At 47.4% G+C, this 25,129-nt stretch overlaps 1 protein-coding gene across 1 annotated transcript; it reads right to left on the minus strand.

Moving 5' to 3' along the window:
• Positions 1-294: 294 nt before the first annotated feature.
• Positions 295-24,951, minus strand: LOC144480689 (uncharacterized). Its single transcript, XM_078200284.1, has 4 exons — positions 24,910-24,951; positions 21,821-23,261; positions 8,220-8,323; positions 295-904 (listed from the first exon to the last, which is right to left on the minus strand). The coding sequence occupies exons 2-4, from the start codon at positions 22,901-22,903 to the stop codon at positions 295-297; spliced, it is 1,797 nt and encodes a 598-aa protein (XP_078056410.1). The 5' UTR covers positions 22,904-23,261; positions 24,910-24,951.
• Positions 24,952-25,129: the final 178 nt, after the last annotated feature.

Genomic DNA, 25,129 nt, shown 5'->3' on the forward strand with positions numbered 1-25,129 from the left:
ACACTGATGCGCGACAATCAAGCACGTGGAACAAGGCTTCAGTTATTGAAGGCTTTTATTATCAAACAATGGAACTAACTAACACGAGTACACCAGTTCAGACTGAAGGGGTCCTGCCGGAGCAGAGGGTCTTATACCTCTCCTCCGGAGGCGGGGCCCCACCGGGATGTGCCATAATAACATTTACAACAGGTAAACACCCTAACCCAACAACATTATACAACCCCCACAGTTGGACAACACCCTAACCCAACAGTAACATAAGAACAACCCCCAGTGGTAACCAACGATGGTTCACCACACACACTCAGTACACGTGAATGATCTTTCCCCGGTGTGAACTCGCTGCTGTGTCAGCAGGTTGGATGACTGAGTGAATCTCTTCCCACAGATGAACAGCCTCTCCCCAGTGTGAACTCGCTGGTGTCTGAGCAGTGCTGATGATTGAGTGAATCTCTTCCCACACCTAGAGCAGGTGAATGGTCTCTCTCCAGTGTGAACTCGCTGGTGTCTCAGCAGAGTGTATGACTGAGTGAATCGCTCCCCACACTCAGGGCAGATGAATGGTCTATCTCCCGTGTGAGTGCGCTGGTGAACGGTGAGATGAGATGATCGTCTGAACCCAGTTCCGCAGTGAGAGCACCTGAACGGTCTCTCGTCAGTGTGAACTTGTTGATGGTACGTCAGTTCCTGAGAGCTTTTATAACACTTCCCACAGTCCAGACATTTAAACGGTCTCTCGTCAGTGTGACTTCTTTGGTGTGTCATCAGGTTGGATAAATTAATGAGTCCTTTCCCACACTCAGAGCAGGTGAACGGTCTCTGCCTAGTGTGAACTCGCTGGTGTGTCAGCAGGGTGGATGACTTAGTGAATCCCTTCCCGCAGTCCGAGCAGGTGAACGGCCTCTCCCTGGTGTGACCACGCTGATGAGTTTCCAGCTGGGATGGATAATTGAATCCCTTCCCAAAGACCCCACATTTCCACGGCTTCTCCCCATCATGACTGCATTTATGTTTTGACAGGTCAGATGACCGGTTGAATCCTCGTCTACACACAGAACACGAGTATGGTTTCTCTCCGCTGTGAACGGTGCTTTTTCCTTCCATGTTTAAAATATGACAATATTCAGGTTACGATAAATTGGTCGACTGTATCATTCCCTGATAGAAGAATCATAGAAACCCTACAGTACAGAAAGAGGCCATTCGGCCCATCGAGTCTGCACCGACCACAATCCCACCCAGGCCCTACCCCCATATCTCTACATATTTTACCCGCTAATCTACGCATCCCAGGACACTAAGGGGAAATTTTAGCATTGCCAATCAACCTAACCCGCACATCTTTGGACTGTGGGAGGAAACCGGAGCACCCGGAGGAAACCCACGCAGACACGAGGAGAATGTGCAAACTCCACACAGACAGTGACCCGAGCCGGGAATCGAACCCAGGTCCCTGGAGCTGTGAAGCAGCAGTGCTAACCACTGTGCTACCGTGCCGCCCCTGATGTGATGTTTGGTTTCAGTTTCCCAACTGCAAATCGTCTCCTTCTAATACCCTGTGAAATTGATTTAAAACAGAAAAAAGGGAGTGAGAGAGAAACCACAAAAGCACAAAGACAGGTTGTGAAATGGAGCTGAATTAATCTAGTAAATTGTGGGGCCGGCACTAGGAAAAAGAAAAGAAAAAGCTTCACGTCTGTATTTGGGAAAATGCTGGAATCCATCATTAAAGAAGAAATAGCAGGCCATCTGGATAAGAATGGTTCGATCAAGCAGACGCAGCATGGATTCATGAGGGGAAAGTCGTGCTTGACGAACTTGTCGGATTTTTATGAAGATGTGACTCGTGCAGTTGACGGAGGGGAACCGGTGGATGCGGTGTTTTTGGATTTCCAAAAGGCGTTTGATAAGGTGCCTCACAAAAGGTTGCTGAAGAAGATTGGGTCACACGGAGTTGGGGATAGGGTGTTAGCGTGGATTGGGGATTGGCTATCCGACAGGAAGCAGAGAGTCGGAATAAATGGGTGCTTTTCTGGTTGGCAGATGGTAACTAGTGGCGTGCCGCAGGGATCGGTACTGGGGGCCTCAACTGTTTACCATTTATATAGACGATCTGGAGGAGGGGACTGAGTGTAGGGTAACAAAGTTTGCAGACGACACAAAGATAAGTGGAAAAGTGAATCGTGTGGAGGGCGTAGAAGGTCTGCAGAGAGATTTGGACAGGCTGAGTGAGTGGGCGAGGATCTGGCAGATGGAGTATAACGTTGACAAATGCGAGGTTATTCACTTTGGAGGAAATAATAGCAAATTGGATTTTTATCTAAATGGAAAAAAATTACAACATGCTACTGTGCAAAGGGACCTGGGGGTCCTTGTGCATGAGACGCAAAAACCCAGTCTGCAGGTGCAACAGGTGATCAAAAAGGCAAATGGGATGTTGGCCTATATCGCAAGGGGGATAGAAAATAAAAGCAGAGATGTCTTGCTGCATCTGTACAGGGCATTGGTGAGGCCGCAGCTGGAATACTGTGTGCAGTATTGGTCCCCTTATTTGCGGAAGGATATATTGGCCTTGGAGGGAGTGCAGAGAAGGTTCACCAGGTTGATACCAGAGATGAGGGGTGTTGATTATGAGGAGAGACTGAGCAGATTGGGTTTGTACTTGTTGGAATTTAGAAGGCTGAGGGGGGGATCTTATAGAGACCTATAAGATATTGAAGGGGCTGGATAGGGTAGAGGTGGAGAGATTCTTTCCACTTAGAAAGGAAGCTAGAACTAGAGGGCACAGCCTCAAAATAAAGGGGGGTCAGTTTAGGACAGAGTTGAGGAGGAACTTCTTCTCTCAGAGGGTGGTGAATCTCTGGAATTCTCTGCCCACTGAAGTGGTGGAGGCTACCTCGTTGAATATGTTTAAATCATGGATAGATGGATTCCTGATCGGTAAGGGAATTAGGGGTTATAGGGATCAGGCGGGTAAGTGGAACTGATCCACTTCAGATCAGCCATGATCTTATTGAATGGCGGAGCAGGCTCAAGGGGCTAGATGGCCTACTCCTGCTCCTATTTCTTATGTTCTTATGTTCTTATGATCGTGAAAACTGCTGGATTCAATTGATTCACTCATGTCCTTCAGGGAAAGAAACCTGCCAACTTGTCTAGACTCTGCACCCAGGCCTTATCCCCGTAACCCCACATATCCCATTACTTCCCCTAACCTACACATCTTGGGGCACTAAGGGGCAATTTGGCATGCCCAATCCACCTAGCCTGCACATCATTGGACTGTGAGAGGAAACTGGAGAACCCAGATGAAAACCCACGCAGACACAGTGTGGTGAACCATAGATGGTTACCACTATGGGTACTTGTATATATCTTACTCTCGTTGCTGTTGGGGTTAGGGTTGTTGGGTGTTCCACCTGTTATTACTGTTTATGTGGTACACTCCGTTCGGCTCCGCCCAGGACTCCGCCTTCTTACAGGAGTATAAAGGTCACTGCTACTTCCTAGTGGTCTTTAGTCTGGGATAATATTGTTGAGTAGTGTGCTCCTATTTGTCGCGAATAAAAGCCTTTATTCCCGGGTACGTTCTAGCCTCCCATGTGAATCAATCGCGCATCAATTTTATTCACTACACGTTAAAGGGAAAAATTAAGAATGATAAAATCTTGAGGTGGAGAATCGAACTCCCCACCTACAACTATGATATCATGTACCATCCGGGGAAGCTCAATGAGCCCTCAGATGCCCTGTTGCGTGGAACATGTGCCAGTGTGCAGGAGGACCGGTTACTGGCTCTTCACAATGATCTCTGCCATCCGGGGATCACTCGGCTCTTCCATTTTGTAAAGGCTCGGAACCTGCCCTACTCCATAGAGGATGTCAGGTCGATAACTCGAAGCTGCCAGGTAATGTGCAGAGTGCAAACCGCACTTCTACCGGCCTGACAGGGCACACCTCATTAAAGCCACTCGCCCGTTTGAACGACTGAGTGTCGACTTCAAGGGCCCACTTCCTTCGATGGATCGAAACGTGTATTTCCTCAACGTTGTTGACGAATACTCCCGATTCCCCTTTGCCACCCCCTGTTCTGACATGTCCTCTGCCACGGTCATCAAGGCCCTGCGGAGTCTTTTCACCCTGTTCGGCTACCCAAGTTATATCCACAGTGATAGGGGTTCGTCGTTTATGAGCGACGACTTGAGGCAATACCTGCTCTCTAAGGGAATTGCCTCAAGTAGGACTATAAGCTACAACCCCAGGGGTAACGGACAGGTCGAAAGAGAAAAAGCTACAGTCTGGAAGGCTGTTTTACTGGCGCTACGGTCTAGGGGTCTTCCAGTCACCCTTTGGCAAGAGGTACTTCCTGATGTGCTCCATTCGATCCGGTCCCTCCTGTGTACGGCAACCAACACTACCCCACATGAGCGGATGTTTGTCTTCCCTAGGAAGTCTTCCTCTGGGACCTCACTGCCGTCTTGGTTGACGTACTCAGGACCTGTTCTCCTGTGGCGGCATGTTAGGGCCCGCAAGTCCGACCCTTTGGTTGAACAGGTCCATCTCCTCCGCGCCAACCCTCAATATGCCTATGTGGCATATCCTGACGGGCAAGAGGACACGGTCTCTATCAGAGATCTGGCGCCTGCAGAGGACCTGGAAACCCCCGTCACTCCCGCACCCCTGGTTAGGATTCCTTTGCCCATTCTCTCCCCTCCTGACACGGCGCGGGCAGCATCGGAACCTCAACTTGATCCTCTTACTCCCATGTACAGCTTGCCTGAGTCCAGGGGATTGTTGCCATCTCAAGGTCGGCGGTCGGGAGAGGAACTGGAGGAGTCAGTGGACACCACCTCGGAGAGAGGGTCGTCACCACGGTCACCAGAACTGGCACTGGAGCCAGTGCTGCGGAGGTCGCAGAGACGGTGCGGACCTCCGGTTCGGCTGAACTTGTGAACATGTGGACAGTTCTTATTGTTTTTTTTACCCCACCTGTCTTTGTTTTTTTAAAGGAGGGGTGAATGTGGTGAACCATAGACGGTTACCACTATGGGTACTTGTATATATGTTACTCTCGTTGCTGTTGGGGTTAGGGTTGTTGGGTGTTCCACCTGTTATTACTGTTTATGTGGTACACTCCGTTCGGCTCCGCCCAGGACTCCGCCTTCTTGCAGGAGTATAAAGGTCACTGCTACTTCCTAGTAGTCTTTAGTCTGGGATAATATTGTTGAGTAGCGTGCTCCTATTTGTAGTACGTTCTAGCCTCCCGTGTGAATCAATCGCGCATCACACAGTGACAAGGGTAGCACAGTGGTTAGCTCTAAAGCCACTAGCTTTCGGCTTTTGCTACCAAATAAACCTGTTGGGACTTTACCTGGTGTTGTGAGACTTCTTACTGTGTTTACCCCAGTCCAACGCCGGCATCTCCACATCATCACAGGAGGGGAAACAGCAGCAGCAGCACAGTCTCTGCCCAAAGGCTTCCGCTGTTCAGCTGCTCAGGGACTCTGGGAACCTCTTCAGATATAAACTTCAGCTTCTCACATTCACCCCCACCCATCCCTCCCTCCATCCATCTCGCCCTCCCTCCCACTCTCCATCCATCCCTCTCCCTTCATCCACCCCTTGCTCCATCCCTCCCTCTCTCCATCCATCCCTCCCTACAACAAGAACCATTCACTCTGCACAGCAAGTTTCACTCTCATTCCCCAGTCTGTATTCCAGCCTTTATCACATCCACTCTGCTCCCAGATATTTTACACCAATAGATATTACAATTCAAATTCTATAATCTCTAAAATTTAATATTTGTTCAGTAACCTTGTAGACAAGAGAAATCACCAATTCCAAACTAACCCGAGCTATGGGGATATATTTATACATTCTCTCATTGCACAATAAAACCCACACACTGAGCTTCAGATTTGCTTCTGCTATTATTTTAGTTAGAGTTTTAACAACACCAGGCTAAAGTCCAACAGGTTTATTTAGTAGCAAATGCTACCAAATAAACCTGTTGGACTTTAACCTGGTGTTGTTGAAACTCTTACTGTGTTTACCCCAGTCCAACGCCGGCATCTCCACATCATTATTTTAGTGCCCAGCAGATTATTTGGACTGAAATTGACATCAGCCCTTCGTGGTCTCAGTCTGTCTTTGTGTTTGTGAGTGTGTGTGTATTTGTGTAAGTCAGAGTGTTTTTTTTGTCTACATGTCTGTGTGTGCGAGTTTGTCTGTGTCCGTCTGAGAGTGCATGTCTGTGAGTGTGTTTGTCTGCAAGTTCGCCTGTTGCTGAGTTTGGTTTCAATTCTCTAAATAGGTTCGTCTGCGTTAATATAAAAATAATAGGAACAAGAAAAGTACAGCAGCACAATCCTCCAACGTTTCAATGGTTGAATAAGGTCCTTCAGTAACCAGAGGATTCAGTGATCTTGATGTGGAGATGCCGGCGTTGGACTGGGGTAAACACAGTAAGGAGTTTAACAACACCAGGTTAAAGTCCAACAGGTTTATTTGGTAGCAAATGCCACTAGCTTTCGGAGTGCTGCTCCTTCGTCAGGTGAGTGGGAGATCTGCTCATAATCAGCAAACAGGGTATATAAAGACACAAACTCAATTTATAGAATAATGAATAATGGTTGGAATGCGAGTCTTTACAGCTAATCAAGTCTTAAAGGTACAGACAATGTGAGTGGAGAGAGCATTAGCACAGGTTAAAGAGATGTGTATTGTCTCCAGACAGGACAGCCAGTGAGACTTTGCAAGCCCAGGCAAGTTGTGGGAGTTACAGATAGTGTGACATGAACCCAAGATCCCGGTTGAAGCCATCCTCATGTGTGCGGAACCTGGCTATCAGTCTCTGCTCAGTGACTCTGTGCTGTCGTGTGTTGTGAAGGACGCCTTGGAGAACGCTTACCCGAATATCAGAGGCCGAATGCCCGTGACCGCTGAAGTGCTCCCCAACAGGAAGAGAACAGTGTGTGCGATCCGTGCCGGATCATCGACACGGATGCCATCATCTCACGTGAGAACACCATCCACCAGGTACACGGTACATACTCTTGCAACTCTGCCAACATTGTCTACCTGATACGCTGCAGGAAAGGATGTCTCGAAGCGTGGTACATTGGGGAGACCATGCAGACGCTACGACAATGGATGAATGAACACCGCTCGACAATCACCAGGCAAGACTGTTCTCTTCCTGTTGGGGAGCACTTCAGTGGTCACGGGCATTCGGCCTCTGATCTCCCACAGTCCAAAGATGTGCGGGTTAGGTTGATTGGCCATGCTAAAATTGCCCATTAGTGTCCTGAGATGTGTAGGTTAGAGGGATTAGCGGGTAAATATGTGGGGGTAGGGCCTGGGTGGGATTGTGATCGGTGCAGACTCGATGGGCCGAATGGCCTCCTTCTGCACTGTAGGGTTTCTATGATTCTATTCCACAGATTCCGAACAAACAAAATAAACTTTACTATACACAGTGAGAAAGGGGAAAACAAGTTACACTATGTGGAAGATAAAACATTCAAGGACTTTAGAGAGGAAAGGGAGATGGGATGGTAGCTTACAAGGGCATGTGTCAAAGATATTTTATTGAGAAGTGGGTGGTGATGTTGGATTTGAAGGAGAGGGAGCTATTAACAACATCAGCTAATATGGAGAAGTCGTGCTGTCCTAGTTCAGTGGGAATAGGATTGAGCGGTCATGAGGTGGGTCTCATGGACAAGATGAGCTCTAAGAGGACCTGAGGGGAGGCAGGAGAGAAACTGCAGAAAGATGAGAGTTCAGAGCTCAGAAAAGGGGAGCGTTAGAGGAGGTTTGTTCCAGTGGGTTAGGGGAAGGAGGGAAGCACCAGAGGCAGCTAATTGGATTGTCTCAAACTTCGCGACAAAGAAGATTGTGAGTTTTATTCCCAAAGAGCACTTGTGGGGCGGTGAAGAGGGACAACGGGAGAGCAACTCAAAAGGAATGCTGATGATATTAAAAAGATTCACAGTACTGAACACAATTTATTTGACTTTTATTCAGAATATTAAACAGTATAACTGGCTGGAGTTCATTAACATCAACAAAAACAAACGCAATGAACATATTACAGTCCTGGATAGGATTAACAGCAGATTCCAATCACTGTGGTTTACTAGTGAATTCTTTGGTGTCTAAGCAGGTAGGATGACTGAGTGAATCTCTTCCCACTTTCAGAGCAGGTGAATGGCCTTTCCCCAGTGTGAGCTCGCTGGTGTCTCAGCAGGCTGGAGGACTGAATGAATCCCTTCCCACATTCAGAGCAGGTGAATGGCCTCTCCCCAGTGTGGGTCCGCTGGTGTAGAATGAGGTCATATGATCGCCTGAACCCAGTCCCACAGTGAGAGCACCTAAACGGTCTCTCATCAGTGTGAACACGTTGATTGGAAGTCAGTTCACCAGAACCTTTATAGCACTTCTCACAGTCAGAACATTTAAAAGGTCTCTCCCCAGTGTGAACTCGCTGGTGTGTCATTAGTTGGGATGACCGAGTGAATCCCTTTCCACACTCGGAGCAGGTGAACGATCTCTCCCCAGTGTGAATTCGCTGGTGTACAGTGAGGTTATGTGAATGCTTGGACCCAATCCCACAGTGAGAGCACCTGAACGGTCTCTCATCAGTGTGAACACGTTGATGGGACATCAGTCCCCCAGAGCTTTTGAAGCACTTCCCACAGTCTGAGCATTTAAACGACGGTCTCTCGTCAGTGTGAACCCGCTGATGAGTAAGTAGGTGGGGTGACTGAGTGAATCCCTTCCCACACTCAGAGCAGGTGAACGGCCTCTCCCCAGTGTGACTGTGACGATGAGTTTCCAGCTGGGGATGGGGAATTGAATTCCTTCCCACAGTCCACACCTTTCTGCAGTTTTTCCATGGAGTGACTGCACTTACGTTTTGACAGGCCAGAGGATCGGCTGAAGCCTCGTCCACACACAGAACCCGTGTAAAGTTTCTCTCCACTGTGAACGGTGCGTTTTCCTTCCATGTTCAAAATCCACTGATATTCAGTTCCGACAAATTGGGCAACTTTAGCAAATTCTGATGATATTTACTTTCAGTTTCCAGATTGCAAATCGTCTCCTTCCAGTCCCTGTGAAACTGATTTGAAACAGGAAAAAGGGGGATTGAGAGAGAACCCAGAGACAAGTTTACAGAATTCAGAATGAAGCAACAATAAAAAGAAACACACAGGAGGCCAGGAACCGAGAATTGCATCCAATACGCAACCTGATTCAAACCGGCTCCCTAACTGTGTTTCGAGACTATAAAACAATAAAGCAGAAACAAAACATTGTGGAGGCTGTATCTGGGACAAAGAGAATAAATCCTGGAGATATTCGGCAGGTCAGGCAGCCTCTGTGGAGTGACTAACAAAATTGAGAAGCTCAGGTTGTCGACTTGCCCTCAGTTTGCAATTAAACATTTAGAGTCCCAAATCCCACAGACCCCTCTATTCAAAAGTTGTTCACCTCAATTCACTCATCATAGAATCCTTACAGTGCAGAAAGAGGCCATTCGACCCAACAAGTCTGTACTGACTCTCCGACAGAGCATCTTTCCCAGGCACACCCCCTATCCCTGTAACCCCACGTATTTACCCTGCTAAACCTCCTGTTGACATTTCTCTCCACCCTATCTGTAACTGCAATAAAATATTCTGTGCTCTATCTTTTTCCTTCTCCCCTATGTTATTTATCAAGGAATGCTTTGTCTGTACAACGCACAAGAAATATTACTTTTCACTGTATCCCAGGACATGTGACAATCATAAATCAAATTAGAACCTATAGTCCTTGGGTCACGAAGGGACAAATTTAAGCACGGCCAATCCACCTAACCTGCACATCTTTGCGCTGTGGGAGGAAACCTGAGCACCCGGTGGAAACCCACGCAGATACGGGAAGAATGCAGAAACTCCACACAGATAGTCACCCAATTTCAACCCGGCTCCCTGGCGCTGTGAGGCAGCAGTGCTAACCACTGTGCTACAGCGAAGGTAGCTTGTTGCCATTTGCAGGTGATAACAATGGGTTGGATGTTACTAAAAATGTGGAGCGCTGCAGCAAAGTACACAGAGACAGAGCAGCAGACTGGACTGAGGAATAGAATCTGCAGACTGGAACTGGCAGAATGAGGAGAGGTTATCCAGTCTAACACTCACAGCAATCTACAATCCACCCCCATTACCGACATAGCGAGACAGAGATTACAAACACTCACCAACACAGCTCCACTGAAACGTCCCAGGATAAAAGGGGAATCTGTGGCTGTTCCTGTCCTGATGTCGCCCTGGGATTGTCACTCAAATCCCCAACCCGGCCCAGTTCACAGCTCAGCCTCCCAGTTTACAGCTTCCTGCACCTTGAGCCGACCCTGTCCAGGTGTGGGAGGGTCTGTGGAACCACAGAGTGGGGGGAGGGGTGACCTCCTGCTGTGCCCCAAATAGTTTCTCCTTCTCCTCCTTCTTGGCGCTCTAAGCTCTCAGTGTGGATGTGTTGATGGATATTGCAGAGCCTCACTGAGCCTGTACCTTATCCTGGGTCACCTCCTTCCCCCTGGGTTCAATGTGTGTGAACTCACTGCTTGTTTCCCTGCTGAACCTTCAGCTAAACACAAACAGAGAGTGCTGGAAAACCTCAGTGGGTCTGACAGTATCTGTGATCATCCAGACTCGAAACATTAACTCTATTCTCTCTCCACGGATGCTGTCAGACCTGCTGAGATTTTCCAGCATTTTCTGTTTCAGATTCCAGCACCCGCAGTATTTTTGCTTTTATCTTCGTTTAAACAAACATTCTGTGATGGCCTTTACCCCCATTGCTCCTTTCCAGAGCTTCCCACCTTCTGCTATTGTCCCTGACTCCCACATTAACCCTGTCATTCCTCCCCTGTACCCCGCTCACCCTGTCTAAAGTCAGGGTCAGAGTTTTCCCGCCATCTCTCCCTCCCCCAGCCTCCACATCCCAACACCCGGAATCTCTAACCCAGCGGTTCCAGTTTATCTGGTTTGAGTTCAGATTTGCCGCAGCACCGACAGGATTTCACATCAAACCAGCCAGAACTGGCTGCTCACAAATCCCTAAATGTTTCTCCAGCAGCCCTGACTTGTTAATGTTTAAAGTCAGCGCCCAAACGCAGTTACTCTCCTCAGTTTAAAAAGCTGCTCCATTTAATCGAAGGTTGAATATTAACTGTGAACATTATCCCCCTGTAGTGAACCATCGTTGGTTCCCACTAGATAGTACTGAGCCAGGGTCTGGCCAGTACTACGAGTCTGTATATATGTTGCTGTTGGGGTTAGGGATGGGTTGTTCTACTTGTTGCTGTTGGGGTTAGGGTTGGGCTGTTACACCTTGTATTATAGTTATTGTGGTACATCCCAGTCGGGCTCCGCCTCCTGGGAGAGGTATAAAGGTCACTGCTCTGTCTGGGACCCCTCAGTCTGGGATCGTGTACTATATATGGTAGCTTCGTTGTAATAGTAAATAAAAGCCTTTATTTCCTTGAGCATCTCAAGCCTCGTGTGTGATAACGCGCATCACCCCCCCACCCAGACCTGAGCTGGGGTATCCTGAGTAAGAGACATTTGTTCCGGGTGTGACAATTCTTACACATTCTCTGCTGACATAAAGCAGAAATTCTGGAAATACTCACGCATGAAGGCAAATTGCTGCTTTTGTCAGCTCTTTTTGTCTCCTTACAGATGCTGTCAGACCTGCTGAGATTTTCCAGCATTATCTCTTTCGGCTGGAAACACTCAACAAGTCAGGCAGCCTCTGTGGAGAGAGAAACAGACTGAATGTGACCTGTCATCGGAACTGGGAAATATATTATTTCCCGCAACTGAAAGAGACACTTTACAGCCTTCAGACTGTGGTGATCCACTGTAACTATGTATTATATGCCTGGACACACCCCTGGTGCGCCTGACCCGAGACTCCTCCCCTTCCACCTGATCGAGGTATAAAGGTGACGGTTCCTCCCCCCCTGCCTCAGTCTGGGCCAGGCTAGCTACAAGGGTGTGTTCCAGTTCTTTGCGATTAAAAGCCTATTTTATTTCGCACTCGCTGGAGTCCTCGTGAATTGATGTTCCCCCCTTTATTTTGAGGCTGTGCCCTCTAGTTCTAGTTTCCTTTCTAAGTGGAAAGAATCTCTCCATCTCTACCCTATCCAGCCCCTTCATTATCTTATAGGTCTCTATAAGATCCCCCCTCAGCCACGAGCTTTCGAGTGGAGCTCCCTCCCACCTGACGAAGGGACAGCCTGTTCCGAAAGCTAGTGGCTTTTGCTACCAAATAAACCTGTTGGACTTTAACCTGGTGTTGTTAGACTTCTTACTGTGTTTACCCCAGTCCAACGCCGGCGTCTCCACATCATGACTTCCATAGAAGCTTCCGGGCCTGTTGACTATTTGGAACATTGACTGTTTTCATTTCGGATTTGAAGAATCCGCGGGATATTTTGTTCGGACAAACCAAACACATCTTCCATTGTTTGTACAGAACAGGGCGCATGTGTGGTAATCCCAGTCCCTGTCAACAGGAGAGAATGGATCAGTTCCACTTACCCGCCTGATCCCTATAACCCCCTAATTCCTGGCAGATGGAGTTTAATCCGGACAAATGTGAGGTAATGCATTTTGGAAGGTCTAATACAGATAGAAAATGTACAGTAAATGGCAGAAGAATATTGATAGGCAGAGGGATCTGGGTGTACAGGTACACAGGTCACTGAAAGTGGCAATGCAGGTGGAGAAGGTAGTCAAGAAGGCATACGGCATGCTTGCCTTCATCAGCCGGGGCATTGAGTTTAAAAATTGGCAAGTCATGTTGCAGCTTTATAGAACCTTAGTTAGGCCGCACTTGGAATATAGTGTTCAATTCTGGTCGCCACACTACCAGAAGGATGTGGAGGCTTTGGAGAGGGTACAGAAAAGATTTACCAGGATGTTGCCTGGTATGGAGGGTATTAGCTATGAGGAGAGGTTGGAGAAACTTGATTAGTTCTTACTGGAATGACGGACGTTGAGGGGAGACCTGATAGAAGTCTACAAGATTATGAGAGGCATGGACAGAGTGGATAGTCAGAAGCTTTTTCCCAGGGTGGAAGAGTCAATTACTGGGGGGCACAGGTTTAAGATGCGAGGGGCAAGGTTTAAAGGAGATGTACGAGGCAGATTTTTTACACAGAGAATAGTGGGTGCCTGGAACTTGTTGCCGGGAGAGGTAGTGGAAGCAGATACGTTAGTGACTTTTAAGGGGCATCTTGACAAATACATGAATAGGATGGGAATCGAGGGATATGGTCGCCAGAAGGTTAGGGGTTTTTAGTTAAGCCGGGCAGCATGGTCGGTGCAGGCTTGGAGGGCCGAAGGGCTTGTTCCTGTGCTGTAATTTAATTCATTCATGGGACATGGGCGTCACTGGCTGGGCAGAATTTATTGCCCATCCCCAGTTGCCCTTGAGAAGGTGGTGGTGAGCTGCCTTCTTGAATCGCTGCAGTCCATGTGCTGTGGGTTCACCCACAATGCCGTTAGGGAGGGAATTCCGGGATTTTGACCCCGTGACTGTGAAGGAAAAGTGATAAATTTCCAAGTCAGGATGGTGAATGGCTTGGAGGGGAACTTTCAGATGGTGATATTCCCATGTATCTTCTCCTCTTCTGACAAAGGGTCATCTAGACCCAAAACGTTAGCTCTATCTGCTCCATACAGATGCTGTTAGACCTGCTGAGAATTTCCAGCATTTTCTGTTTTAGTTTCACGTTCCTGATTCTGCAGTATTTTGCTTTTATCTTCTGCCCTTGTCCTTCTAGATGGAAGTGGTCGTGGGTTTGGAAGGTGCTGTCTAAGGAGCCTTGGTGAATTGGGGCTGTGCATCTTCCTTTAGTAAGAGTCTGTATATTCTCTCTGGCTTGTTCCACCAACGACGATCCATACATTGTACATTCAGTAGATTCACTTAAAAGAATTTTAGTCTCTTTAATAATTTGGTTGATCACTTGTACATGAGATTTTACAGCCTGAATATATGTTGTAAATGTATGATTAAGATCCCATCTTAAGAGTGGTTAAGTATTAACAACCCTGGTGTTAAAAGCTGTTGCAGCATCATTCATTATACCCTGTTACAGTCTGACATTTTGGATATTATTCCCCTTCCTAATGTGGTTTTGGACAATAACATCCAAATGAAGATGCTAAGGGAGGGGGTGGCACAGTGGTTAGCACCACTGCCTCACAGCACCAGGTGACCCAGGTTCAATTCCCAGCTTGGGTCACCGTCTGTGTGGAGTTTGCACATTCTCCCCAGGTTTCTTCCAGGTGCTCCAGTTTCCTCCCACAGTCCAAAGATGTGTGAGTTAGGTGGATTGGCTGTGCTAAAATGTCCCTTAGTGTCAGAGAGACTAGCTAGGGTAAATGCATGGGGGTTATGCAGGGAGGGTGGGTTTGTGGTCAGAATGGCCTCCTTCTGCATTGTAGGATTCTATGATTCTATCCACCACCTACAATACCCATGGTATGGGTGCACTTTTCATTTGTTTTTCATCCTTGTCCAAGGTCCGCAGCATATTCTTCATGTACATAACAGTCCCAATGCTTCTCAGCTTCTTCTTTTATTCTGGGGCTCTGAGCTTCACTGGGTTATAGAACATAGAACAGTACAGCACAGAACAGGCCCTTTGGCCCACGATGTTGTGCCGAGCTTTATCTGAAACAAAGATCAAGCTATCCCACTCCCTATCATCCTGGTGTGCTCCATGTGCCTATCCAATAACCGCTTAAATGTTCCTAAAGTGTCTGACTCCACTATCACTGCAGGCAGTCCATTCCACACCCCAACCACTCTCTGCGTAAAGAACCTACCTCTGATATCCTTCCTATATCTCCCACCACGAACCCTATAGTTATGCCCCCTTGTAATAGCTCCATCCACCCGAGGAATTAGTCTATGAACGTTCACTCTATCTATCCCCTTCATCATTTTATAAACCTCTATTAAGTCTCCCCTCAGCCTCCTCCGCTCCAGAGATAACAGCCCTAGCTCCCTCAACCTTTCCTCATAAGACCTACCCTCCAAACCAGGCAGCATCCTGGTAAATCTCCTCTGCACTCTTTCCAGCGCTTCTACATCCTTCTTATAGTGAGGTGACCAGAACTGCACATAATATTCCAAATGTGGTCTCACCAAGGTCCTGTACAGTTGCAGCATAACCCCATGGCTCTTAAACTCCAACCCCCTGTTAATAAAAGCTAACAGACTATAGGCCTTCTTCACAGCTCTATCCACTTGAGTGGCAACCTTTAGAGATCTGTGGATATGGACCCCAAGATCTCTCTGTTCCTCCACAGTCTTCAGAACCCTACCTTTGACCCTGTAATCCACATTTAAATTAGTGAATATGATAAAACCATTTGACTTTTTAGTAAAAACTTTTATTATTTTATTTATTAGTGTTACAAGGAGGCTTACATTAACACTGCAATGAAGTTACTGTGAAAATTCCATAGTCGCCACACTCCCACGCCTTTTCTTGTAAACTGAGGGAAAATTTAGCATGGCCAACGCACCTAATCAGCACATCTTTCGGACTGTGGGAGGAAACCGGTGCACCCAGAGGAAACCCACACAAACACGGGGAGAACATGCAGACTTCACGCACTCAATGACCCAAGCCGGGAAATGAACCCAGGTCCCTGGCGTTGTGAGGCAGCAGTGCTAACCATTGTGCCACCATGCTACCTGTTTGCATATACAAGACGACTGACTTTATCCACTCTCGTGTATGGTCCCTTATACAAGGGTCCGAACACACCTCTCTTTGCACAATTTCTTACCCTCACCAATATGACACTCCTGTGGTTGGATGGAGCTAATAGGGACCTACTCCTGGTACTGATGAGAACCAGCGGAAGTTCTTCATTCCACTTCCTGTGCTGTTCCATCCAGTTCTTTTCTGCGAACGAGCTTTAATGTGCGGTTCATTCTTTCCACAATTCCCAGTGATTGGTGTGAGCTACTGGCCATCTCCCTCCTTTCAATTTTCCAATTAAACAAAAACACAGAGGAACAAACAGTTCCCTGGGGCATTCCCCATTGCAATGACTCAACCAGAATCTACTTTCCAACCTATCAGCAACCTCTTTTCATGCAGAATAAATTGTTGTTCCTTTTGAAATTTGCTATTCTTGTATCTGTCACGTTAAGTGAAAAAGCTTCTACAGCACACCTTGTTTTACAGTCATACTCTGCGCTTACAAAGTGACTATTTAAGAAGCATCTTAAAGGAGAAAGAGGTAGAGAGGTTTATGGAGGGATTTCCAGAGCTTACAGGTGATGACGCTGAAAGCACAGCCAATATTCGTAGAGCAAATGAAATATCATAGAATCATAGAACCCTACAATGCAGAAAAAGGCCATTCGGCCCATCGAGTCTGCACCGACCACAATCCCACCCAGGCCCTATCCCCATATCACTAAATATTTTACCCGCTAATCCCTCTAACCTACGCATCTCAGGACACTAAGGGGCAATTTTTTACCATGGCCAATCAACCTAACCCGCACATCTTTGGATGTGCGAATATGGTCACTACAAGAGGCCAGAATTGGAAATGGTCTGATATTTGGGCGGCACGGTAGCACAGTGGTTAGCACTGCTGCTTCACAGCTCCAGGGACCTGGGTTCGATTCCCGGCTTGGGTCACTGTCTGTGTGGAGTTTGCACATTCTCCTCGTGTCTGCATGGGTTTCCTCCGGGTGCTCCGGTTTCCTCCCACAGTCCAAAGATGTGCGGGTTAGGTTGATTGGCCAGGTTAAAAATTGCCCCTTAGAGTTCTGAGATGTGTAGGTTAGAGGGATTGATGGGTAAATATGTGGGGGTAGGGCCTGGGTGGGATTGTGGTCGGTGCAGACTCGATGGGCCGAATGGCCTCCTTCTACACTGTAGGGTTTCTATGATTCTATGTCAGAGGAGATTAATTGATGTCGTTACCAGCTTCATTTTGGGCCTTTTCCCATTTCTAACTCTAGATTATTTCAGTTCTCACGCCTTCAGTTAGTCTCATGGACAATTCCCAGCTCCCCATCTTTTCCGGAGTGTCTCTCCTGGCGCTGGGATCCAGGGATATTATCGGTAACACTCCTGGAAGCACTAAAACCAAAATCAAGTCTGCTTGTTAATTTTGGTTCCTGGACTTCACCCCCGTCCCAAAACATCTCTCTCATCTTTCACATGTGAATGGATAATGATGCCTGCAAACCTGGTTTAAATTGAAATCCTCACAGCAAATTTAACACAACCTGCAGACTGATGAGACTGTGTTACACTGTGTGTTCCTGTGCTGATCTGTACTTAACAGGAGCCTGCAGACTGATGGGGCAGTGTTACACTGTTGTTCCTGTGCTGATCTGTACTTCAGTCCAATGCCGGCATCTCCACATCATGATCTGTAGTTAACAGGAACCTGCAGACTGATGAGACTGTGTTGCACTGCCAGTGTGTTCCTGTACTGCTCTGTATGTAACAGGAGCCTGCAGACTGATGAGACTGTGTTAACTATCAGTGTGTTCCTGTACTGCTCTGTATGTAACAGGAGCCTGCAGGCTGATGAGACTCTTACACTGTCTGTGAGCACCGTACTGCTCTGTATTTAACAGGAGATTGCAGGCTCATGAGACGTTACACAGTCGGTGTGTTAATAGAAACATAGGAGATAGGAGCAGGAGGCCATTTGGCCCTTCAAGCCCACTCCACCATTCTTTACGATCACGGCTGAACATCCAACTCAATAGCCTAATCCTGCTTTTTCCCCATAACATTAGATCCCATTCACCCCAAGTGCTATACCCAGCCGCCTCTTGAATACCTGTTCCTGTGCCGCTCTGTATTTAACAGGAGCCTGCAGGCTCATGAGACAGTGTTACACTGTCAGTGTGTTCCTGTACTGCTCTGTATTTAACAGGAGTTTTAACAACACCAGGTTAAAGTCCAACAGGTTTATTTGGTAGCAAATACCATAAGCTTTCGGCGCGCTGCTCCTTCGTCAGATGGAGTGGAAATGTGCTCTCAAACAGTGCACAGAGACAGAAAATCAAGTTACGGAATACTGATTAGAATGTGAATCCCTACAGCCAACCAGATCTTAAAGATACAGAAAATGTGGGTGGAGGGAGCATTAAGCACAGGTTAAAGAGATGGGTATTGTCTCCAGACAGGACAGCCAGTGAGATTCTGCAAGTGCAGGAGGCAAGCTGTGGGGGTTACTGATAATGTGACATAAACCCAACATCCCGGTTTAGGCCGTCCTCATGTGTGCGGAACTTGGCTATCAGTTTCTGCTCAGCGACTCTTCGCTGTCGTGTGTCGTGAAGGCCGCCTTGGAGAACGCTTACCCGAAGATCAGAAGCTGAATGCCCGTGACTGCTGAACTGCTCCCCCACAGTCTTGCCTGGTGATTGTCGAGCGGTGTTCATTCATCCGTTGTCGCAGCGTCTGCATGGTTTCCCCAATGTACCGTGCCTCGGGACATCCTTTCCTGCAGCGTATCAGGTAGACAACGTTGGCCGAGTTGCAAGAGTAGGTACCGTGTACCTGGTGGATGGTGTTCCCACGTGAGATGATGGCATCCGTGTCGATGATCCGGCGCGTCTTGCAGAGGTTGCTGTGGCAGGAGACTGCAGACTAATGAGACTGTGTTACACAGTTAGTGTGTTCCTGCACTGCTCTGTATTTAACAGGGACATGAGGCTTGTTAGACTCTTAGACGGTCAGTGTGCTCCTGTCCTGTGAAGCCTTTGCGATCATGAAATGTGGGTGAATATTAATCAGCCTCATATCCTTGCTCATGTTGCTGTGATTGTGTAGAAAGGGGATGTGTGAAGAGCCGGTCTTTGTGTGGAGATGTGAACCAAGGAAATGGTATCTGTTTGTGACAGTGACACAGTCTTGTGCCCACACTCAGAACAATGCACAGATATCATTCTGGTTATGGTTTGAACAGGGTCAGATCACAACTGTAGTAAACAATTTAAACATGAATATCTCTAATGTAGCTGCAGCTTGTTAGATCAGAGCTGAGGAGGAGAGAGTTCTGAATCCACTGTATTATCTCTGTTCAGTAAGAAGTCTCACAACACCAGGTTAAAGTCCAACAGGTTTATTTGGTAGCAAATACCATAATGGTATTTGCTACCAAATAAACCTGTTGGACTTTAACCTGGTGTTGTGAGACTTCTTACTGTGCTTACCCCAGTCCAACGCCGGCATCTCCACATCTTATCTCTGTTCTCCAGACTGGGTAACTTTTTAAATCGAATGATATTTCATTCAAGAAACAGGCTCGCAGCCAAAAGGCTGAATTGCTGTATAACTTGCATCAAAAAAATCATAAAATTCAGGTACAGACAAGAATCATGTTAAACACATGGAAACCTGTGACAATCCAGTAATAATAACAATTAACAAATTCATCAGGTAACGGGAAAGTGGTAGACAGGATATTAAAGAAGGAATGTTGAATTATGTTAAAATTACAGACCAATACACCATTCCTATGTTACAGGCTCAGAAATACATATAAATATCATATAAAAAGCAGGCAGTGGCAAAGTGGTATTGTCGCTGGACTAGTAATCAAGAGTCATAGAAACCCTACAGTGCAGAAAGAGGCCATTCGGCCCATCGAGTCTGCACCGACCACAATCCCACCCAGGCCCTACCCCCATATCCCTACATATTTTACCCACTAATCCCTCTAACCTACCCATCTCAGGACACTAAGGGGCAATTTTTAGCACGGCCAATCAACCTAACCCGCACATCTTTGGACTGTGTCAGGTAATGCTTTGGGGACCAGGGTTCGAATCCCACCACGGCAGGTGGTGAAATCTGAATCCGATAAAAATCTGGAGTTAAAAGTCGAATGACCGTGAAACTGTTGTCGATTGCTGTGAAAAAAAAAAACCATGTGGTTCACTCACGTCGTTTCGGGAAGGAAATCTGCTGTTTTTACCTGGTCTGGCACATCTTTGACACCAGATCCACAGCAATGTGGTTGATTCTTAAATACCCTCTGCAAATGGCCGAGCAAACCACTCAGTTCAAGGGTAATTAAATCATAGAAATCATAGAAACCCTACAGTGCAGAAGGAGGCCATTCGGCCCATCGAGTCTGCACCGACCACAATCCCACCCAGGCCCTAACCCCACATATTTACCCACTAACCCTCTAACCCACACATCCCAGGACTCTAAGGGGCAATTTTTAACCTGGCCAATCAACCTAACCCGCACATCTTTGGACTGGTTAGGGTGGCTAAGGGGTGATTAAGGGGAGACACAATTAGGGTGGGTAATATATGCTGGCCAAGCCAGTGACATCCACGTCCCATGAATAAATTTTTAAAAAGTACTTCACTGAGTACTGGAACCATGTGAGGAATTACTCTCTCTGTATTATTGCAGAGCTGTTAATAAAGCCAGTTAAAGAGAATCTCTTGTTGGGAGTTTGATTATCTGGTGTCTGAAACCACAAGATTCAATATTTAGAGTCAACAAGATGAACAAGGAAACACATCAGGGCCCAACACCCCAGCTGGATACTCACAGGAGAAAGTCTGTCATCTAATACCTTGAGTGGACAGAACAGAGAAAGATCTCAACTGTAAAGAACCCTCAAATCATTTATTTTGTTTCTAATGTTGACAGATTTCAACAATCAGTTTCTATCACACTGAAGTCAATGGAAGATAAGAGTCATAGAGGGTTACAGCATGGAAACAGGCCCTTCGGCCCAACTTGTCCATGCCGCCTAGTTTTTGCCACTAAGCCAGTCCCAATTTCCGCATTTGGTCCATATCCCTCAACACCAATCTTCCCCATGTAAATATCTAAATGCTTTTTAAAAGACCAAATTGTACCCGCCTCCACTACTACCTCTGGCAGCTCGTTCCAAATGCTCACCCCCGTGTGTGTGAAAAAACTGCCCCTCTGGACCCTTTTGTATCTCTCCCCTTAAACCTTTGCCCTCTAGTTTTAGACTCCCCTACCTTTGGGAAAAGACGTTGACTATCTACCTCATCCATGCCCCTCATTATTTTATAGACTTCTATAAGATCACCCCTTAGCCTCCTATGCTCCAGGGAAAAAAGTCCCAGTCTATCCAGCCTCTCCTTATAACACAAACTATCAAGTGCCGGTAACATCTTTTCTGCACTCTTTCTAGTCTAATAATATCCTTTCTATAATAGGGCGACCAGAACTGTACACAGTATTCCAAGTGTGGCCTTACTAATGCCTTGTACGACTTCAACAAGGCGTCCCGAAAGAACAAAGAAAATTACAGCACAGGAACAGGCCCTTCGGCCCTCCAAGCCTGCACTGACCATGCTGCCCGATTTAACTAAAGGAGATGGTTAAAGTTTCCACGTAGAAATGTAACTTGATGTTACCATTGCCTTACATTGGTAGATTCAGGAATATCACACAAAGATTTTAAATCTTTGTACTATTTTCAGACTGGAAACCTAAAGCTGCCGTTTTACTTTCAGTCAGGAACAGATCCCAGTTTTACACCAATCTCTGATTTAACAGCGCGTTTCCAGCATTCACTGTTGTTCTTCCTGGCTCTAAACACAGTTGTAAAGAGCTTCTGTTCCATATCTAAGAGCTCTGAACCATGGAAGAGAGTGGCTTTCTTACACACCTCAGGATTAACCCACACATTTAGTCTTCAAAGTGATTAACAGCAGCAACAAAAGCAGAATCCAATTCTTGCAGTCATTTGTGAACTCGCTGGTGGGTCACAAGGTGTGATGACTGATTGAATCCCTTCCCACACACGGAGCAGGTGAACGGCCTCTCCCCAGTGTGAACTCGCCGGTGTCTCAGCAGGTGGGATGACTGAGTGAATCCCTTCCCACAGTCAGAGCAGGTGAATGGCCTCTCCCTAGTGTGAACTTGCTGGTGTTTCAGGAGTTGGGATGACTGAGAGAATCTTTTCCCACATATAGAACAGGTGAATGGTCTCTCTCCAGTGTGAACTCGTTGGTGCACCAGTAGGTCTGAAGACTGAATGAATCCCTTTGCGCACACGGAGCAGATAAACGGCCTCTCGCCAGTGTGAACTCGCTGGTGCAACAGAAGCTGGTATGACTGAGTGAATCCCTTCCCGCACTCAGAGCAGATGAATGGTCTCTCCCCAGTGTGAACTTGCTGGTGTGTCACAAGGTGGGATGACTGAGTGAATCCCTTTCCACACACAGCGCAGATGAACGGCCTCTCCCCAGTGTGAACCCTCTGGTGTGTCCGGAGATGGTGGGGTTGAGTGAATCCCTTTCCACACACAGAGCAGGTGAATGGCCTCACCCCACTGTGACTTCGTTGGTGTGTTAGCAAGTCAGATGACTGAATGAATCTCTTCCCACACTCGGAGCAGATGAACAGTCTCTCGCCAGTGTGAAGTCGCTGGTGTATTTGCAGATACTTCTTGCTTTTAAAGCTCTTCTCGCAGTCAGAACATTTAAAAAGTCGCTGATCACTGTGTACATGTTGATGCTCAGTGAGCTGGGATGACTGAGTGAATCCGTTCCCACACACAGGTCTGGTGAATGCGCTCTCCTCAGTGTGAACTTGCTCATGAGCCAGCAGGTCACATGAGTCAGCAAATTCCTTCCCACACCTGGAGCATCTGAACGGCCTCTCCCCGGTATGAGCTGGCTGGTGTGTCGGCAGACTGGATAATTGAGTAAATCCATCTCCACACATGGAGAAGGTGAACGGTCTCTCCCCAGTCTGACTGCATTGATCATTTCCCAGTTCAGATGGGAAAATTAATCCCACCCTACAATCACCTTTTGTCCATGGGTTCTCCATGGTTCAGTTATTCTTGTGTCTCTCCAGATTGGATGACCATTTGAAGCCTCACACAGAACATGTGTATAGTTTCTCCCCACTGTGAATCGTGTGATGTATTTTCAGGCTGTGTAACTGGTTAAAGCTCTTTCCACAGTCAGTTCACTGGAATACTCTCACTCGGGTGTGTGTGTGTCTCGGTGCTTTTCCAGTCACACTGATGTTCGAAATCTTTTCCCGCAGACAGAACAGACACACATTTCTCCTTCCACATTCAGAGGTCGATGATATTCAGTTCCTGATGAATCAAGTGACTGTCAGATTTTGACATGATGTTTGTTCTGACTTTCCCATCTGGAACTCCTCTCCCTCTAACTCCCTGTAAAAAGAGTATTACAGAGGTTTTCAGTGTAAATATATGATCATAGAAATTCATAGAAACCCGACAGTGCAGAAGGAGGCCATTCGGCCCATCGAGTCTGCACCGACCACAATCCCACCCAGGCCCCACCCCCACATATTTACCCGCTAATCCCTCTAACCTACGCACCCCAGGACTCTAAGGGTCAATTTTTAACCTGGCCAATCAACCTAACCGGCACATCTTTGGACTGTGGAAGGAAACCGGAGCACCCGGAGGAAACCCACGCAGACACGAGGAGAATGTGCAAACTCCACACAGACAGTGACCCGAGCCGGGAATTGAACCCGGGACCCTGGAGCTGTGAAGCAGCAGTGCTAACCACTGTGCTACCGTGCCGCCCTATGATATGATAGAAATTCAGAACAGACAATTCTAGTTTCTATGGGACATTTCCCCCAGATCTATAACCTATATGGGCGGCACGGTAGCACAGTGGTTAGCACTGCTGCTTCACAGCTCCAGGGACCTGGGTTCGATTCCCGGCTTGGGTCACTGTCTGTGTGGAGTTTGCACATTCTCCTCGTGTCTGCGTGGCTTTCCTCCGGGTGCTCCGGTTTCCTCCCACAGTCCAAAGATGTGCGGGTTAGGTTGATTGGCCATGCTAAAAATTGCCCCTTAGAGTCCCGAGATTCATAGGTTAGAGGGATTAGAAGGTAAATATGTAAGGATATGGGGGTAGGGCCTTGGTGGGTTGTGGTTGGTGCAGGTGGGCCGAATGGCCTCTTTCTGTACTGTAGGATTTCTATGAGATAACTGTGTCCCTCTCCCTCTCTGCTCATTGCTCGAGATTCAGTCTCCTCCCGATTCTTTTTTTCCCTCCAGATTCTCTCTCCTCCTGTCCTTAAGCTGGTGAGTGATGATGTGGAGATGCCGGCGTTGGACTGGGGTGAACACAGTAAGAAGTCTAACAACACCAGGCTTTGTAGAAACTTGATGTTTGTGTCGATATGCGCGATCTTCTTGGAGATAGAAACATAGAAAAACTACAGCACAAACAAGCCCCTTGGCCCACAAGTTGTGCCGAACACATCCCTACCTCCTAGGCCTACCTATAACCCTCCATCCTATTAAGCTCCATGTACTCATCCAGGAGTCTCTTAAAAGACCCTATTGAGTTTGCCTCCACCACCACTGACGGCAGCCGATTCCACTCGCCCACCACCCTCTGTGTGAAAAACTTCCCCCTAACATTTCCCCTGTACCTACCCCCCAGCACCTTAAACCTGTGTCCTCTCGTAGCAGACATTTCCACCCTGGGAAAAAGCCTCTGAGAGTCCACCCGATCGACGCCTCTCAACGTCTTATACACCTCTATTAGGTCTCCTCTCATCCTTCGTCTCTCCAAGGAGAAAAGACCGAGCTCCCTCAGCCTATCCTCATAAGGCATGCCACTCAATCCAGGCAACATCCTTGTAAATCTCCTCTGCACCCTTTCAATCTTTTCCACATCCTTTAACTTTAACCTGGTGTTGTGAGACTTCTTACTTAAACTGGTGACACAGGCTGTGGATCAATCCCACTCTGTCACTCTCATTCTCTGATGATTATATTATATTAGATTTGATGATTTTATGACTGATTTTAAACATCCGGAAATATTCACCTTTTCCCAGTTGGGTCTTTGGTTGAAGTTGCTGCTGGGGGGGGTGAAGGCGGAAGCGGCGGGTTGAGTTTCCGGGTCAATGTGAGGGGGCGGGGCTGGAGGACCGAGCGGGAGCGGCGGGTCCTCCAACCAATAGGAGTGAATGAGGGGCGGGGCTGCAGGACCGAGCGGGAGGGGCCGGTCCTCCAACCAATAGGAGTGAATGAGAGGCGGAGCTGGA

Source organism: Mustelus asterias, chromosome 30 (genome assembly GCF_964213995.1).
Source record: "Mustelus asterias chromosome 30, sMusAst1.hap1.1, whole genome shotgun sequence".
NCBI lineage: Eukaryota > Metazoa > Chordata > Chondrichthyes > Carcharhiniformes > Triakidae > Mustelus > Mustelus asterias.